The sequence below is a fragment of the Hydra vulgaris genome, chromosome 03, assembly GCF_038396675.1.
Source record: "Hydra vulgaris chromosome 03, alternate assembly HydraT2T_AEP".
Classification (NCBI taxonomy): domain Eukaryota; kingdom Metazoa; phylum Cnidaria; class Hydrozoa; order Anthoathecata; family Hydridae; genus Hydra; species Hydra vulgaris.
This window is the reverse complement of record NC_088922.1, coordinates 52,782,282-52,803,373: the sequence shown is the minus strand read 5'-3', so window position 1 is coordinate 52,803,373 and position 21,092 is coordinate 52,782,282. Positions and strand designations below refer to the sequence as shown.

Genomic DNA, 21,092 nt, shown 5'->3' with positions numbered 1-21,092 from the left:
TTAGTTAAAAATCTAATTGATCCGATGAAGAGTGAGATAAGGAAGTTTATAAATCATTCAAAAGACGGAAATAAAAAATTCGGTTTTGCTTTTTCTTTCTCAAAGAAGCAAAGAGCATAATGCAAAGATAAGAAGTGTGCAAAAATTATAGAAATAGCAAGTAGCACGACAAGCGGCCATTTAAAAACCAAACACTATGTATTATTACGAAAACGACATGCTATTGAACTTCTCGGTAAATTTATTTCAAAATCTGATCCACCTCCCCAAATATTACTGAACATTTTAAAAACACTACAACAGACTAACTAGCAGAATCAAACTAGAATGACAAAAGTTTAGTTTTACTTTCAATGAATGGACTTCTTTAAGTAACTGGCTATACTTAAACGTGAATCGTAGTCGTAGTCAAAGTTTTGTAATTTAGGACTTCTCCGGATAAATGGAAGTTTACCTGTAAAAAAATGCCTCGCAATTTTAAGTAAAAAATTGAATTAGTATGGTTTGTTGTTGAAAAAGAATACCATTAGTTAAAAAACGACAGTGCAAGAGTTATGGAGAAAGTAAGAAAATTAATACCGACTGTTCAGTTTTTTGTTTGTTTCTTGTAGTTCAACTTGCAGTTGCAGATGTTTTATATAAAAAAAAAAAACAACTAAAGACAAATAGGTCAACTTAAATAAATCAACTGACATCGATTCATATTCCAATACAAAATTATTGAAAACTATGTTGCCTTTGAAAAAATTGTAAATACATATAAAGAAGGATTTGTAATGGATTACAAAATACAGGAACGAGGTACAAACATAACACAGTCAAATTAGTCCATTTATACAAAAATTTAAAAAAACTGTGCCAATATTTAAACGTTCGCCGTTTAAAAGTTAGGTACTACAGATTTATGTAAATCTCAAATTTTGCTTAATTGCAGGTAATCAAATTTGCTAAATCATTGCTTAATTGCAGATAATCAGATATTGATTTAAAACTAAGTATACATTTTATTTTGAATCAGTTCTAGCCACTATTGCAGCACTTTTGTTGGTAAAATTAGCCGTTTACTCACTTTGTTGCAAGGATGCTAACTTATTTTAAAAAAAGTTTATGTTTGACAAGCTGAGTAAAATTAAGCTATCACTGTACAAAGAATTTACTGCGTTAAAAGAACCATCAATGCAAAAAGAACGGAGTTAAGATGACATTAAAAACTTAAAAAATTTCAACTTTCCGTGATTATTCTTATTTGACTGTGTGGGTATTGTAAATTCAAAAGGACTCAGGGTTCTCAGGAAATTCTTCACTTTTAGGTTAGTGAAGTTAAGATTGTTTAGAGAGTAAATTCTAAGACGTTAATGAAAAAAAAAGATAAACTAACTCGTTCGTAAATGAACTAGATTGTTGGGAAACAACAAGAACGTGCCGGCAATATAATCAAGTGTCTACAAAAAGAAATGAAGCACTTCAATGATGAAGGTGTGCAAAAAAAATTTCCAACAGGTTTAAAATCTTCTTTTTACAGTTGGGCCAATGAACGTAGAATTTAGTAGAGTTTTTTCTGCTATTGATGTAATTTTAAACAAGTTGCGACGCAAATAGGTGACAAAACTTTGGATGCAGGGGCGGACCCAACATTTGTTGTTGTTTGAGATAGCTAACTTCCAGACATGAAGCAAACTCCAAACATTTATGTGTTTATACTTATATCAAATAAGGATGATTTGCCAAAATTTGTGATAACTAGCTGATTAGTTGTGATTAGATTAGCGAACAAAAAAGCCCTAAAATTTTGGCCGCAACTTCCCCAAATGTGAGAGCAACAAGTTTAGTTAACTTAATTTACATTCATCAATAAATTTTAAATTTCATACAACTATCTTCTAGCGTTCAAACTATGACCTTTTAAAATTTGTAGCCTCAATTTGAGAGGGGGGAGGGATGCGAACTTTATACATTCATAATTACATGAACGCTAAAAGATTAGTCTATGAAATTTAAAATTTATCAATGAATATGAATTAATTTGAAAAAAGTAAAAAAAAATATTTTTTCAACGTGTTGGTAACGTATTTTTTTTATCCACAAAAAATTAAAAAAAATTTGTATCTTAAACAACAAAAAATACTGCATCCGCCCCTGGGATGTAATGTTAACTTTAAAAGCAAACTCTTGAACTTTACTTGAATGCATTTTGAGTTCTGAAACAAAATCAGAACGTAATTCAATTACTCCTAAACAATCATTATTATTTGGTTCAAAGAGTTTTTTTTACTACAATTTCTTTAACATAAAAACAATAGCGCTTTTATGACACATTTCAAAATTAGTCGCCATCTGGGTTTTTCTTTATTGAACACATCTTCATTGAGATAATCCATTTCTGTTCTGTGTTTAATGTTGAAACTTGAAATTTACAAAAATTTGCTATTAGACATTTTTTCACGGCACATTTCTTTGTTTCTTTCTAATAGGTAAGTATCAAACTCACTTAAATATTGCCATTATATTATATTATTGTAATCGATTCTGACAATAATATAAATTATATCATTGTAATCGATTGTTCTGGCAGTTATATTTTCTATCGACAGTATTGTTAATCCTGAAAGTTTTTCCTATGACATTTTCATTTTGTGACAATTTTCAATAATTTTTAGCTTTGAAAAGGATATAATTTCTCACAATTCGCTCACAATAAGCAACAGTAATTTTTTGTTGAAACTATTCGATATATGATACAATAACTCTCTACAATAGCATAACTAATCTTCTAAAATATATCTCAAAATAGAAGGTTAATTATTTGCCTGTTAGTTTAATTTTTTCATTTGGTATACCATCAATATCGTCATATTTCTCATTTGCTTTATTTTTATGGTCTGTATTATAACAAGTCTGCCAATCATTTAAAATCACGCACTCTTCGTTTTGGTAAGGGTAAAGTGGGTACCGACGCTTTTCGTGCTCCTTTTATAATCTGCCCAAAATTATTTTTGAAATCATCAAACGCTAATACCATAGTCTTTGTATTTTGTAATGCAATATTATTAGCCATATATTTTTGCTGAAGCAATTGACTGAAAATGTCACGCTTTGATAACAAATGATAACAAATTGTTTGTGGCAACAAAATCATAAGAGTTTATTTATTTTTCTAAAGATGCAGCAAGAGTTTTGCAATCTGGGTAGTTCTTTTTAACTTTATCTAGCGCAAGACTAATTTCTTTATTCTTATCTATTTTTATACTTTTAAAGCGATTTTCCCATTAAATATTGCTTTGCGTCTTCTTTTTAAATATTTTACTTGATTAGCCCATCGCTTTGTTAATTCAGCAAAGATCTCATATAAATTGTCTAATACAATGAAATAAATTCTGACTTTTAACAGTGATTTAACACTATCATTTATAACTAAACTGATATTATATCTACCACACGGCTTATTCCATTCTTTGTTGTTGACTTCTAAAATTCGACTTTTTACTCCCATATATTCTCCTTTCATATTACTTGCGTTATCATACGACTGACCTCGTCAATCAGCAATTTTGATTCCTAATATTTCTCAATAAGGACGTTTGCTAAACTTTCTCCATATTTTTTTTACAAAGTTTAAGAAACTTTCTTGGGCACTTGGTTTTTGGTCCGCTATTTTACCGAATAATGGTGGACAACAGTTGTTTTTTTCAAAATCCGGTGCAGAGTTTATCGTTATGGAAAAGTATTTCGACGATTTAATATTATTGACTAATATATGTATAACTCTAGAATTTAGTTGTAAGATAATTTCGTTTTAAATTTTCACCGAAAAAAATGATGTAACACTTTTGTCCGTTTCAGTGATTGATTTTAAATGCATTTTGAGTTCTGAAACAAAATCAGAACGTAATTCAATTACTCCTAAACAATCATTATTATTTGGTTCAAAGAGTTTTTTTTACTACAATTTCTTTAACATAAAAACAATAGCGCTTTTATGACACATTTCAAAATTAGTCGCCATCTGGGTTTTTCTTTATTGAACACATCTTCATTGAGATAATCCATTTCTGTTCTGTGTTTAATGTTAAATTCTAGAATTGTCCATTTACACGCTGATTCAAGATGTCCCTTTGAAGATTCATGTTCGGTTATCATGTGATTCATGATAACCGTATTCCTTTATGTGCATAATCATAAAAAAAGGTGTCACTGAAACATCTTTCTTGAGAATTGCTTGTATAATGGGTATTTAAATACTTTTTTTCATCTTCAATATTTACGCTATTGGAAAAAAGTTTTTTTTAATATACAAGGCCTATAAATATAGGGGGCCCAGTGCGATTGCACTTGTTGCACTTGCGGTAGTATGGCTCTGCTCAGAACATTATGAACTTAGGCTCAAAACCGTACCGTCCATTTTCAAAACTGTCGCATTTTCAAAACTATTTTGGAAAAAACTTAAAAAAAAAAGTAAGAAAGTTCAAATACAAAAGAATATATGAAGTTTAAACAATTAATTGACATTACCTTACTCATCAAGACGTTAATCAACGCTGCTTAAGCTTTTTTTTTAAACAGTTTTTTTTAATAGCCAAAATTTTGAATAACTGAAAATCCTTCATAACGTAACCCATTTCAAATTACCATCAAATTTTTAAAAAACTTGGATATAAAAAAGAAAAAGACATTTGAAATAAAATGCTACGCAAGTCTTTTCCTCGTAAAATAACAAACGTTTTATTCACAATAACATAGAGTTATTGTGAATAACATATTGTTATGTTATTGTTGCAATGTTATACACAATAACTAAGCATCATTCAACGAAGTGTTGGTCAAACATCTTTGAAATAAGGCTTACTAAATGTCTAATTTCTCCAATAGTGCTATCAAAGAAGACCTTTTTAGGGGAAACATCGTTTGACTTTATACTAATTAGTCATTATTAATCGGAGACTTATTTACCAAAAAAGAAAAATAGGAGATGCGCGAAAATAATATTTTACTTTTTAAATGCTGAAATATATTTTTTATTAAATATTAAAAAAACTTTAAACTTTGGAAACAATCAAGATATGAAAACTATTTGTCTATTTCAATTAGTTGGAACTTGTATGGTGTGAATGTATTACAAAAGCTGTTTTAAAGTAAATTAAATCATAGTTTTTTTGTAATTTTCTGCGTTTTTAAACAATCTAAGTCATAATTTTTGCAAAAAACTTCCTATATCTGAAAGATTATTTTGTCAAAGAAAACAAAGAAGCCCTTCAAATTAACAAAATTTTGATCGCTGCAAGTTCGAATAACTAAAGGATATTTGCATGTGTTTGTTAAAAAAATCCGCAGAGAAGGAAAGTCGCTTTGAATAAGCAAGTACTTATAAAGAGTTCGATTAACAGGAAGTCTATTGTATCTGTTTTCGTATTTCTTGAAGTTTTTTTTTTTTTTTTTACGTTTTAAAAAAAATTCTCTTTAATTCTTCTACTTCATTTTATATTTGTTTTGTGCAATTTGTTTATTATTTATATTACTATAATATTGATTGTTGTCTTTAAATACATATATTTTTTGTTCTCACAATGTTATTTTTATTGTTATTATTATATTACCATTAGTTTGGTGTCTTTAATGTAAATACAAGTTCTTTTTTCTTCTTAACTAAAGTGAACTTTCCACTCTCCCAAAAAGGTGCTTTAAATTTTACATGGTAAGAACATTCTTACGCTAAAAGATTAGCTGAAATTCGAAACTGGTTGATAAATTTAAGCTAAAAGTAAGATTTATTTATTTACGTGTTTTTTTTTTAGTCAGCAGCACTGGCGTGAACACGTATTTTATTTTTTATTTTATTTTTATTTTATTTTTATTTTATTATTATTTTATTTTTGAAGGAAGGAGAGGGAGGGGGGAGGGGAGATATATGTAGTTTACTTGTGTTACTAAAGAACCAAATATAGGACTTAAAGAGCATTTGAAATAATAATAAGTTCTCAATTAAAACTTCTTTATGACGTCAAAAAATGTTTTTTTTCCTTTTGCGAAAAAGGAAAAAGAGAAACCAGAGAATTGATTCTTAATTCTTAAACTTTGATTTTCTATTGTTTCACTAAAGCCCATTTTCAACAATCCTTATTAAATCAATTATCTCTTACATATTTTGGTTAGTATTAAGAAGCATCAAGTTTTGTAGTCGATCAGTTAGCATTGTAGATCCGAAATAATTTTAATCACTTTTAATATGCTGAATGTTTGTTAATTGACATGACCCTTGGCGCCGCGGGGGCCGTAGAGGCCATGGTTTCCGCAGTTTTACACGAACCTTGAAAAACAATGCCGCTGCGCGGAGAAACAATGCCGCTGCGCGGTACTACCAGAGACGTGGCAGGGATCGAACTCGAGACTTCTCGCTCGTGAAGCGATCGCTCTACCACTACCGCATTCTGTACATGATAATTAAAAAAAATTTTTCCCTTCTGCAAATATTTTTGTGTTCCAGAAGCCCAGATAGTGTACTTATGGGTGCTGGTAATATTGATCTTAATATTTTGTTTATAGTTTGCAAAAGTTTTTTGTACATTTCTGATACAATAAAAGTTTATAAATTAAAAATGCCTTTACAACAATGAATCAACACTAAAAACTCAGAATAAATTCCATTATAATTACGTATTATAGAATTATCACAACCTGGAGAGAATAATTTTATAATTTTTTAAAAACTATCTATAATTTATACAAATTTTATACACTTTTTCAAATGCTCAGAAAATAATAAAAATAGAGTATCTAAAACATTTTTGAGTTCCGATCTGTAAAATGTATCAAATTTCGTCTGAAATTTTTGGATTAAAATCAATGTTTTTGAGCTATAGTCTTTTTCTATAAACTCGTTTAAAACCAGATTTAGGATAAATGGCTAATTGAAGCGCATACTTTATTGCACTTTTAACTAAATTATCCATGGCCAGGTTGTCAACATTAATAATGTTGAAAATCTCAGTTAAACTGTTTAGCAACATATGAGCACCAATTATGTCGTGGTCTTTAAATTCAAAACCTTCAGGTAAGATTTTTATTTTGTGCATGATATTTTTCATAAAATACAAGGATGCGAAGAAGTGTAAACATTTTTTTAAATAATCCTGAATCTTGAGTTCAAGCATTTTTATCTAAATATAGGTCAGTTGACGTTTCTACATGGGTATTTATAATTGATACTAATGAAACTGATACAGATTTTAGTGATTCGGCTCGAATTATTCATCTTATTTTAGATAAACTACTGATTTGTAAAGATTTTTTATTCAGCGATAAACTTTTTTGCAAACGTTTATATCTCTTTATACTGGAAGAAAAAAAAACATAAAATACAATTTAACACATAAAATAAATCTCCAACTGTAATTCTGGCATCGCAGCTGTGTTTAAAGAATGTATTAACCCTATGAAGCTGGCATGGTATAAATGGAATAAGGCGATTGAGAAGATCAGATTAATTTTTTTTTTGTGTACTGTTTGTTTTGCCAGACACATTACTATATGTTTTAAATCATATATACATACATATCATATGCATATATTCTTTTAAAATTATCGTCAAATATGCTATTACATAAAAGACTAACCATTTTTTTCCTTTATTAACAACTTTTACAAAAATCTCAAATCATTAGATAATTTTAATCTTATTGTATATTATATTCAACCAACTAAAATTAAAGCGCCTTTCACCTATCACTTTGATTAATACAAGAATACTTATAAATAATGTAAAATAGAAATAAATATAGGAAAGATTTCTTGTAATCCAATAGAATGAATAAAGTTTATATTATTTAACATTCAACCAATCTTGAATGTCAAAATTTAAACATCACTCCAGAACCTTTTGAAATGTTTCCTGCATTATTTAGTAAAGAAGGTTTAGAAAAGATATCTGCAATTGGCCCCGAATACCTATATATTTATTTCAGAAAAAAATAAAAATAATAAATCTTTTTTTTTTCTCCAACAAACTAACAACTAAAGTATTTTCTTTCTTTCTTCTATTATGGAAACTAATGCTGGGTTGTTAACACCTTATGGAAATTGGTCTAAACTAAAGTCTCAAAGTTTCTTTTTTCACATTTTGGACTCACTTACATTTTGAACTCACTTACATTTTGAACTCACTTACATTTTGGACTCACTTACATTTTGGACTTACTTACATTTTGGACTCACTTACATTTTGAACTCACTTACATTTTGGACTCACTTACATTTTGGACTTACTTACATTTTGGACTCACTTACATTTTGAACTCACTTACATTTTGGACTCACTTACATTTTGAACTCACTTACATTTTGGACTCACTTACATTTTGGACTCACTTACATTTTGGACTCACTTACATTTTGGACTTACTTACATTTTGGACTCACTTACATTTTGAACTCACTTACATTTTGGACTCACTTACATTTTGGACTCACTTACATTTTAGACTCACTTACATTTTGGACTCACTTACATTTTGGACTCACTTACATTTTGGACTCACTTACATTTTGACGGTTAAAACTTGTTGCTCTTGATAGGCTTTTATTTTTTGGTTTGTGCAAAGAAATCTTTTCGTGTCTAAACATAAACTCTTTACCGATTTAATCGCCGCAATTTTAATTTTAGTCTCATAGTTGAGGATATTTTTTTCAAAACATTACCAAATTAATATGCGAAATTTCTAGCTTGGTAATATGTTAACCCATTGTTTATTTTTGATGATCTCAACATATTATTTTATCATTCTAACACAGCTTCCGCTGCATTGGTGAAAAAGTTATCACTTTTTAATTTTTTATTACTTCTAAAAACTTTTATTCTATAGATCAATTTACTTTTAGAAAACCCAAACAGACCTGCAGCTTCTATAAGTATCATTACTTTGTCAAAAGCATTTTTTTCAGCAATTTTTTCTGTTTTAGTCTGCAAAAGTTCCTTCTTTATTAATCTTATTTTATTTTATAACTGCGTACAACTTTTTTTAAACTTAAATGTTATTTGCCGACTGTTTTGAGGCTACTGATGTACTGCTCGTACATCCTAATGTGTAATGAATTTTACGTCACATAGCATATTTCTTTTACAAAAAATGTAAAAAAAAGATTCTTCAAGATAGTAATTTTTTTTAAATGTTTACTTTAAAAATTGAAAAAATTAGAAAAACCATCAAAAATCATAAAAGGTTTGTAGAAAAGCTTGCACTAAATGCCTTGGTAAAAAACCCTGTGACGTTTGCTTATGAAAATAATTTCAATTAACTAATATATTTAACTTAGTTGATGAGTCGGTGTTTTTGAAATTTTTCGCATCGTCCTAAACTATCTCTCAGGCAATTATTGGAATAAAATGAGGGGTTGGGGAGGGGGTGAGGTGGGGAAGGGATGGGGAAGGAATTTTAATTTTTGTTACAAGCTGTCGCTTGCTTATCTAACAACTCTCATTGCTAAATTACTGTATTTTTATGATATGAGCTGTCACGAGCTTATTTTCTCACGGTGCTTAACCAGGGTGTATATATTTTTTTGAAAAAATGCAACAAATATTTTGCACCTTTGACCACTTTGCCTTTTTTTTAAATATTAAAAATAAAACATTTTCTTTATGTACACGGTTTTACGAAAATTTAATGCAAAATTGTTTGTTACTATATCTTAACCTTTACTTTTATTTTTAACTTTTTTCTACTTTAAATATAAAATCAAAACATTTAGTTTAAAGTTAAACTTCTTAAAGCTAACTTTCCCTAATAAAAAATCTTAGTTAAAACTCTGACCTTTCTGGGTTGAATGTGAAACATTAGTGCTGTATTCTAAATTTGTAGGTTCATTTTCTTTTTCAATGATAGACTCTCTTTTACTGCTCCTAAAAGGACAAAGAATTCGGGCTAAATAAAATTTTATATATATATATATATATATATATATATATATATATATATATATATATATATATATATATATATATATATATATATATATATATGTATATATATGCAAATATATATTGATTAGTTTCTCAATTTTTCAACATTTTTTTAACTTGCTTTTATTTTTCGTCGCAAGCGACTTAGGGAGTTATGTTTTTAATAATCAGTTTAAACATGCTAACCTTATTTACTAGTTTACAATTAATAAATATATATAATTAATTAATATGTATAAACAATTTCTATTTTTATATACATATAAATAATATATGCATATACATAAACTATTTTTATTTCTTAATAATCTAATTAATATAAGACACAATTTTTATTGTTAGATCAGTAAACTAAAAGTGCTGTGTCTGAGCCTAAATTTCGTAGTTAGTCAATTTTGTTTTAATTTTAACGTTTATAAAATTTCTACTTGCGTAAGTATTACAAGAAATTTATAAGATTTTTTTTTGGTTTTCACATTTTAGTATTTTTATTTTCTATTTTTGATAAAATAAACAATTTTTGGAAAGTTTTCAAAACCATTATGTTGAGACATTCTTTTGACAAGAGTTTTTAATGGAATGATCTTTATCATACTTTGAAAAATGTCTTTTAATAGAATAGTAATATTTCTTTGACCAGATGAATAAAAACCAATAAAATATTTTACAGACAAAAAAAAAATAATAATAAATAAAGATATTTTACAGACTGAAAAAAAAACACAATAAAGATGTAACCAATCAGGATGTATGTTTAAAAAATTATATATAAAACTTGCATGAGGACAACGAAAATATTTCATAGAAAAAGTGTGTGATAGTGGGGCTTCTTATAACTGAACTGCGCTGAAACCAACTTAAAAGTCATCATTATATACTTTTTAGAACTCATGTTGTGATTATTCAAGTAGCACTATGAATTCCCCAAAACAAACAACATATCTATTCAAACCATTATTCGAGCAGCATTATGAATTTTTTAAAGAAAACAATGTTTAAACCTTTATTCAAGCAGCATTATGAATTCCCCCCAAAAATCAACTGTTTAAACTATTATTCTAGCAGCATTACGAATTCCCCAAAATATACAACTGTTCAAATAATTCTTCGTTTAAGTAAAATTAATGATTTGAAAAAACTTGGATTGATATGCATTAGGCATTTGTGTTTATTATTTTCAGATTCATTTTTATTCATTTTCTTAAAATGATTTATATATTATATCTTACAATGACACTTTAGTAATGTTTAGTTACTAAGTGTTTTAGAATTGCACAATAATAGTTTGTAACAAGTAATTTTTAGTTATTTAATAGTTAATTTAGTAAGTTTTATAGAATTGCATAACAGTTTATAACGAGCATTGGCTTGTTATTAGAATACGTTGTTGTTGTGTTATTAGAAAACGCGAAAAAAATTTCAATAAAATAAACATTGATATTTTATAAGCTACAAGTTAAAGCTGTTTAAACAGCTATTAAATACTAAATATGATAAAACCACAGTCGTTATGTTTATTTTATCCCTAACAACAAAGTAAATAATTAGACATCATTAACACACTGTGTAAAAATTATTTAATTTGGTTTAGTTTATTTTAAAGAAAGTTCTGATTTTAGCCCGTGAATATTGACGGATCCAGTGAACGGGGGTGGTGATGTTGAAATATTTTTGTATTTTTTACCATATTTGCGTCTCTTAAAAAAAAAAAAAGAAGGTCTTCAATTTCTAAGATATTTTAGGACTTTCAAGTTCTGGTGGGGGAGGGGGTAATGCATGGATCAGTCACTGCCCGTGAATGACGTTGCTGTTCCACTTTGCAAAATAATAGATATATGATGTCGATCTTATTCCTTAAGTTAGTGTTTAACATTTAAAGTATGTTTAAATATATACATAAACACACACACACACACACACACACACACACACACACACACACAAACACACACACACACACACACACACACACACACACACACACACACACACACACACACACACACACACACACATTGGTAGCCACTCAAATTGGAAAATGAAATTCCATGACCTTTCCATGATTCTTCATAAACTTTTATGATAAATCACTAGAGTAAAATATTCAGTACTCGGCATGCACTAAGCATAGGTAGAAAGTTCTAAAATCTTGTCTAAAATAACTCTTTTCTTTTATTTCTCTGATAACTTACACGTTATCAGAGAAATAAAAGAAAAAGAGTTTTTTTTGTTTCTCTGATAACGAGTAAGTTATCGGAGTTGTCGTATGTTATGCCTATTTAAAAAAACGTTTTTAAATAGGTATAACATACGACTGTAAATAGAAACCAACAGCTAAAAAAAACATGAGTAAAATATCAATAGAGAAAATAAATAGAACTTTTTTTACTTTTCGTAAAAAAAAAAATTAGTTTCATACAACTAAATATTAAACTCAGCACGGTAACATTCATGAGCGTCAGATTGCTTTAAATAGTTTTTAAAAAACAAAAAACTTCGAAATTTAATAAGTTTCGAGAAAAAGCAAGTAAAACCTTGTACTGTTTGTTTTTAGTAACAAGAAAAAAGCAGCTTGTGCTACTCTTTGTCACTAAAAATAAGTAACCTTTTCTTAAGTTAACGACATTTAACATTTTATCTACTGTACAAATAAACGATACATGAACTAATTTTTGTTTTATAACAATTGCGTTAAAGGATACAAACTATTGTTTTAGTTACAAAAGAGTGCAAAAGCAAAAATGTTTAAAAAATGCAAACTTGTACATGCTCACTGCAGTTTTTAAAAGGTTTTTCAATTAAAGTTATTTTGACTACAAGTTTTTTTAACTACTCTTTCAAGTAGGTTGACATGAGATAAAATTATTGAAAGCAAAATTATTGGCGCAAAAAACCTTTTTAAATTTCCCCATGAAAGACAGAAGCTTAATTTGAGTGGAAAAAAATGTTTCGTTTCCACTGATACACACAAAACTTACATAAACAAATATTATAAATTGTTACAAATAATCTCAAAATTATGATTTAAATTAAGATTTTGTATTCTGTCAATACAAGTAGGGGAAAGAAGACTACATAGTACCACCTAAAAAAAAAAAAGTTAATAAAAACAAAACTAAATGTAAAAAAATGTTTATTTTTAGATAGAAACAATCGTTGATGAAACGAAAATAAAAAAAGATTTAAGGATGTAAATATTAAAATAAAAAGCACACAAATCAAACATAAACAAGTACTTATTACCAACAAGACTGTTCAAACTACTACTAGAGAGGTTAATTAGTACCATAGGGGATCGAGAAAAAAAAAACTCAGCGCTAATAATAAGTAATATATAAAAAAAAGCTGGTTCATTCTACACTTGCGATTACTATCGTGTGATCTATTTTGAGGTTCAGATGATGAGAATAGCACGCAACGATGCTTTACAAATTAAACACTGTATCATATCCTCCTCAATGTTCTCAATAAACACGACGCAGTATAAATCTTGCTCTTTTTTATCTTTTGGGGTTGAACTATTTTGATTTTGCTGCACCTTCAACCTACTTTTACTAGTAATACATTTATTTTTCTTTAAATTTTTCTCATTTGATTTTTGACCTGGTTTCTTTTTGTCATTGCCATTTGTTCTCTAAGTTTTGGGTGTACTCTAAATAAAAGGTAATTTTGTATAGACTGTTAATATCTGAAAGCTTTCTTTTTTTTTCTTTTTGCTTGCGTATTAAATAGCACAGGAATTGATGAAAAGTTTTCATAGGGATAAGACATTCTGCTGCTTTAGAAGTTAGCAGTCATAGCGACCTACTTTTTCCCCAACCTGGTAAAAATAAGCAGGATTACCCAGAGCTTTTATGACGTCCGGGGCAAAGAATCTAGTAGACGTCCCTCTAAGCATGAATAAAATTAAAAAGAATTTAAATTAAAAGCATATGCAATCATGCATATGTATGACTTCATACGCTTATAAAATGATTAATTTTTTAATGATGCATGCAGATGGAAAAATATGCTGTAATTTTGACCCTTTGAATGCATTTGGTTGAGAAGGCTCAAAGAGTTTCCGTAGGCTCAAAGAGTAAAAAGCGAAGACTCCTTCAAACAATTAAGAATTTCTTTCCTAAAGTTTTTTGATATCGTTAGTATAAAATTACGCTAATATACAAGTTTTCATTTCTAAAAAACCTAATTCCTAATTTTTCAACCAGATGAATAAGAATATTAATGAAGCAGTCTTAACAATGTCAAATCTTGATTGAATTTTTTTTTAATAAAATGGTTAAGGGTAAAATTGAAGATATTTATCGCAAATTGTTGTTCAGGGTTCTCGTAACTGAATGCTTCATTTGCAGGTTCATCGTGAAATTGTTTTGCTCAACTCTTTCGTTTTTTCAAAAGGTCAGTTTTAAAGACAAGTGGGCCTGCAATAGCTTTTGCTTTAGCCAAAATATTGATTCATGATGAGAAGATGCGGCCAAGATCACTAATTAACTTTTGAATAAGAATAACTGCGACATTGATAGTTAGTGAAGTTGATAGAAACAAACAACTTCGTGGAAAACTTGAAAAGTTTTGAACCAAAAGGGTAGAAGTACAATAGTTTTGAAAGATTTTAAAAACTTTATCAAGGGCTTAGCTTGATTTAGCATGTCAGTGATAAAGTCAAGATCCTCTATAGCACGATTGAGGAAAGCAATAAATTATCGTGGTTGTTGGTTTATTATCGTATATTTATTATTAAACTATCATGCAATTGGTTTAAAAGTAGTGATCTGAGCTGACCACTATGTATCTGAAAGGTTGTGAAGAGTGATTCCTTTAGATTCTTGAAAAATCTTTTACCTAGCCGGACTGCAGGCAATGAATACATAAAGAGTTTGGATGTTACCGAAAAAAGATCTCAGCGTAAAATTCAACTGCACGTACTCCAGTTTAACTAAGGTTATCGGCGCTAAAAAATACATAAAGTTAATGGATTCTTCTGTAAAATTAGAGCTTGTGTCCCAATATAAATTCCAAACATATTTGAGCCGTTGTCGCAATCTTAGCCAAAGTCTTATTTTATATGCATCACGATTCAGATTGGCAATATGCACTTCATTTCTTTTCTCCGTGTTTTTAATTAAAAGAAGGCGTTCTTTTACCTCCCAGCTTTTTTTTGTTGAAATTAAAGTGTACAAAGCAAAAAGTAAAAGTGATTTGTTCTGTGTGTGATACATCCGACGTTCCATCGGTAATGAACATGAAGTGCTTCACTAATTTCCTTTAAAAGAGCACACTGCACAAATGAAGCACACTCATTTACAAAATCATTCTGCAATTCCCATGGGAAGTAATAGGCCTGCATCCAAATTCCCTATTTTTGGTTATGAGGTTCATTTCCTATACTTGTTTTTTTATATTATAAATGATTTTTTTTTAATGTTTTGAACTCTTGAAATGATATGATATTTCAAGAGCTCCACGAAAATTGCAATTCACTTGCTCTCCTAGAGCAGAAGTTTGACCTGTTGCAATAATAATACATAGATACATAGATTCAATAATAAATAGAAAATAGTTAGCAAATAAAGAATATAGTTGACCTCTAAACGCCATATTTCGTAATTAATGAAATAATGTTATATCTTGAATACACCACAATATTTCACGCCACCTGGCTACCTTAGACTCTAAAGCTTGTTCGATTGCCGAATCAATCTCAATATCATCAGCAAAAGTTGTCAACAAAGTTTTCCAGGTTATATATATAATGGCTTCGGTAGACATGTTCTTCCAGTCGTCTTTGATTCCACTATTCCAACGGGAAAGACATCGATCAAACAACAAGTTCGTAGAATTGAAGTTATTGTTGTGCTCCAGTAATTTTTACTTTCAAAAGTAAGGAGAAAACAAATCATATTCTTCTCTTTAGCATTTATCAAGTTGTTTGACACATTATCCCTTACTACACTTCTACCTTAATACGACTTATGAGTTACCAAATGTTATATGAATAAATCTTTTTTGAAAAAACTGCGGCGTATAAATTCTGCTTGATTATTCATAGATAGCTGATTAATCCACGATAGATTTATAATTGTAAAATACACTTTATTTTGTAAAAAAATTGCTTAAGTTCCTCATCACTACTTCTCTTGTCATAATTGATAACTCTAATTTTAGTAATACCATCATCCCAAAAAAGATTGATAATTTAAATAGGGTTTTATCAAACCTTATTAAAATCATTTAATGGTTAAGAAAACAAATTCCTTGCAAATGTCATCGTTTACTATACACTATTTATTCTTGAAATTGGTATAAGACTAAAAAACCAATTTCTTTATCATCACCAGATAAACATAATATTTATGAGTGTGAAGGCAAGTTAAAGGTAAATGCACTTTTTTTTTTGCAGCAGTATATTTTTCAACATTTTGTTTTTATAATAAATAATCAATATAATCAAACAATAGCAATATACTTTTTAAAATGTCATTTTAAAATTGTGTACATATAAAAAATGTTATCGAAAAACGTTTTAACACTGTTAAGAGACACTGTTGCCATATAAAAATAAAATGAGCTATTTTATTTGTTGTGATAAAGTAACTTTTATTCTTTTTTTTTCGGTCATATTATGACAAACTTGTCATTATAATGATACATTTATATTATTACTATTTTAGAATATACTATTACTATTACTTGAATAACGAGGGTATATATAACCCCTAGAAATATTGTAATTTATTATAAGAAATTTACAAGGATAAGTTTACATACTATACCAGATGTTTCAACTTAATTAATTTTATAAAAGCTTATCTAAGATGTTAACTTTAAAAACTATTTTAGAAATAAACTTTTATATCATAACACCTTAATTTTGAAATTATAATAAAATAAGTGTATAACTTATCTACCAAAAAATTTTTTGTTTTATTGAAGTACAAATAGGAGAAAAAAAGTTATAAATAACTGAGTAGACTTTTTAAAACTGAAAAACAGACTATTATTACTTTAATTAAATTCAGAAGATATTATTTTTTATGCATTTCAAAATTACAATAAAATATTGTGTAAAAATTACGGAACATAACAAACTTTGAGAGCCAAAGATTGGTTCGTATATTTTGTTGCCATTTTACAAAAAGGTTCATTGATAAACTTAACACTGGTATAGAGTATAGACGCTATAAAAAACACATATAAATATATTTTTAAAATATGGTTGCGTTTATTTATTATTTTTTCTTCAGGCGCCCCATATTGCTTGGCGCCCGAGTTCTAATATTTTGCTACCGTCATGGCTCACTTAAAAGTTTAACATTACTGTAGAGTATTGACAAAAAAACTCAGACACTCACAAAATATTTTGAATATATAGTAGCACTTTAATAATTTTTTATTCGTTTTCTGGCGCCTCTAAATCATGGCGCCCGGGGCACGTATGCCCTTTTTTTACTCCTCCCCCTACCTGTGGCTCTGAACATAAGGATAACTGGTAATGAGGATGAAAATTTAATCATACAGCACTTTTATACAGCGCTGTGTTTGGAGTAGTAAACAACTATTGGTCTTTGAATAAGTTTGCTAGTAGAAATAGGTTTTAGCTCTCCAGACGTAGTCGTTGGGTTAAACATGTCTTCAACACTTTCTCAAGTTAATATATTTTTTATGGGGTGGCATGTAAGCGCAGAGAACTTCTTGGTCTAGTTTCTCATAGTCACTGAGATTGTGGCACATTTAGTTTATCACTTGTACACAAGTTAAACACTTTTCTTGGATCATTTGTTGGAAGTCTTTGATTATTCCACTTTTATCCCTGTCAGCTTTTTGAAGTGATTCATTAAGACTTATTGAAACTCTTCTAAAAAAGCATCGACCATTAGATATTAATTAAATGGTTTTAAATGTTTGGTGTGTCAGGTAACGTAGCAGATGTCTTAGTTTGAGCTGTTGGAAGTAAATTAAGTTAAATGGTCAGCGATGTCGCAAGTTCAATGTTTCGTGATGTTTTAAGTTGAAAAGCTTGCAATGTCTCCGGACTAAAAGAGCATGAGATTAAACTTACATTCATAAAAAAACACCAGTGGTTGTAACACCCTTTTCAGTACTGGAAAAAAACTAACTTGGCGAATTCCTTTTGCTGCTATGATTTTGTGTCTGGGCTTAGGAACTCTTATAAAGCTAGTTTTATTTATTTGTAAATGGCTTGAAGTGAAAATATAAATCCAGAACATGTTGTAGCTTTTCATAAATAACCACAGAGAGTTGTATAGTTAAAACCGAACGCTTTAGCAACTAATGTAGGTTCTGACTGCCACAAACTCAGTGCAAGGTGCTTTTTCATAAAAGAGTTGTACCAATCTTTACCATAAAATCTTTCAGTTTAATAACTTTATGTGGCACGTCGTTAGCCTTTGCTATCTGAAAAGCTAACTGCGATAGGTCATTTTTTGTGATGTTAAACATCATTTTTTTAAGCAGCAAGATATGCTTGACTAGATCCTCTTTGACTTCAGGTGGAAGGTGGAAGATTTGTTGACCTGCCTCACTTTTACTCCATGTTTTGTTCTGTCTCAACTTTTTTTTTTGGTTTAGAAAATGACGTTTTAAAGTGGGTTTAGAAATTTCATATATTTTGCATACTCATTTAATCTTTATAAGCAAGCATTATTTTTTTTTTAGATCTTCTTCAGTGCAAGTAGCTGCCAGTCTTCTGAAAACAAAAATGCAAAAACCTTCTTTTAATATCCAAAATGTGCGTCTAAAATTGAAAAAAAGTTCTACAAAATGTAACATAGCAAAAAAAAACAAAAAAACTAGTTAATCAATATTGCATTTTTATTTCTTTCAAAATGAAAATGCAATTAGACTTAGCTAGGTCTAGATAGAGAAGGGGAGGCTCTTAAAAACTAACCAATAATACTAATTAATAATCAAACAGATTTATTAACTCCCATTTAATAGAAAAAACAATGAGGGAAGGATGAGAAAGAGGAATAAAGAAAATAAAATTAAAGAAAAGAAGCAAGCTAGTATAAATATAGCTTACATCTAAATATAAATCTCTTTTAAAAAAGACATAATACTAATGTTAGTTTATATTGTATTTATTCATTAATGTTAGTTTATATTATATTTATTAATTAATGTTAGTTTATATTGTATTTATTTATTAAAGTTAGCTTATATTGTATTTATTTATTAATGTTAGTTTATATTGTATTTATTTATTAATTTTAGTTTATATTGTATTTATTTATTAATGTTAGTTTATATTGTATTTATTTATATTGTGTTTATTTATTATAATTCTACTGGACCTAAATAGTCTAGATAAAAATGGCGCAAAATCAATTGATTTCAATTTAACAACATATAAAAATAATATTTGAAGTGCCTAAAAGTACTACAGGTCTGGTAATTAGTACCACAGGTACTATATTCCTCATCATCGCAGGTACAATTTAGCCGACTTCGACTAAAAATAGTTTTTTTTCTTAAGTGTTTTAATCGATAATATGAATGAGAGAAAAACCTTTATTAATGAAGTAGAATGGGTAGACTAACACCATAAAAATTATAAATAAGTTACATATATCTATCCCTGGAGGCACAATTAGTAGCACAGTGTAATTATTACATCAAATAGTAAGAATAGTTGTAAAAAGACTTACCTGCTTTCATTTATGATTAATTCCGTAATTTTCTGGTCAGTATACATATTTCATTTTCTGCCTTGATTTTATTGCATTTCACCCAACTTTTACCAATCAATGACGCTGGTACGAATTGCACAGCGGTACTAATTACCTCCTCCTTTCCCCCATATTCTTAAAAGTCTTTTTACAACTTCATTGAATTGTTTTTAATAGTTATGGTAACAATAGCTCCTAAATAATATTTTTTTCTAACACAACAAATTTTTTAGTGTCTTGTTTAAATTATTATGCGCTGCTTTAGATATTTTATCTGATATAAAACTGAGAATGATATTCTTAACTTCTAAATAAACGCTTGGGCATCATAGGCATATAGTTTTTATTAAAGCATAACTCAATAAACTTATTTATTTTGCTTTTGTAAGATGTATTAGGTTTTAACAAAATTCAGCCACTAAATCAAACAAAAGCTAACCAAATTTGTGTCTCTTATCATTTTGTAAACTAGAAGTCTGGTCAATTGTTCTTTAGCTGTACAAAATTAAATAAAAAAAATCCTTTACAAAAAAATCTTAAAAGCAAGGGTCCAACAAAACTACCACAATTATAATCATGCCTGATAACAGTTTTCTTTTCAAGAAAATATACCAGATGGTTGTCAGTGAGGACAAGTTCATGAACTTTATTTACATGGTATTTATAGATGTTCATCTGAGGTTGCGGAATCATGTTGACTACTACCTTAGTTAATTCTAATAGACATGGATTAGTGACATTTTTGTTATACTGCATCTGCATATGAGGTTTGTCATCAAATTGATACTTTGCGAACTCATCTTCAAGTAATCCGAAAGTACTTGAAACATTTTTTTTTTGATGCGTTGGCCCGTCGCAATAGCAATATGAATATTTTCTATCGTGACTTTATATAGAAAAAAAACATTTTACTTACTTTTTAAAAATTAGAAAGACTTAGTTTATAACTATCCTGCCCTAAGAAGCAAATAAGAGAAAGCAGTTGTTATCGCTTCATTTATTACAACTTTTTAGCTTGATGAAAAGAATTTAACCAGGAAGTTTTGACAGCATTACTAATAGCTTTATCTTTCTGTTTAAATTATACGTTTATCTTGCAGCTTTCATAAATTTTAGTTATGTACAAACTGAACCTCGGGTTTACAAAAACGCGACAAATATTGAATACCGAAAAACCCCGGAATTATTTCATGCTTTAAAACAAAAAATAAAATTCGTATGTCTATTAATTCAGTACGTTGCAATAAAATAACCTGTACCTAAAATAAATTATTTCATCTTTTGAAAATATGCTTGTAAACTTATATAAAAAACTTATGCAAGCAGTACAAATTTAATTAAGTCAATTTGTCAAGTTAACATAAAACTAATATTTTAAATACACAATTATTACATAGTTACTATTTAATATGTAATTGTACTATCAGTACAATTACATTGTAATAAAAATAATT

The 21,092-nt window shown here is 28.5% G+C and overlaps 1 protein-coding gene across 9 annotated transcripts in view; it reads right to left on the bottom strand.

Annotated features, from left to right (window-relative positions):
- The window catches only part of LOC100205121 (uncharacterized), a 65,981-nt gene that overhangs the window by 31,815 nt on the left and 13,074 nt on the right, over nucleotides 1-21,092 (bottom strand). For 8 of the 9 annotated variants that reach the window (XM_065793642.1, XM_065793641.1, XM_065793639.1 and 5 more), the window contains exon 3: nucleotides 9,801-9,889. In XM_065793642.1, coding sequence (XP_065649714.1) covers nucleotides 9,801-9,889 — 89 coding nt within the window. The remainder of the gene's footprint in view (nucleotides 1-9,800; nucleotides 9,890-21,092) is intronic. The other variant, XM_065793646.1, reaches the window with a different exon arrangement.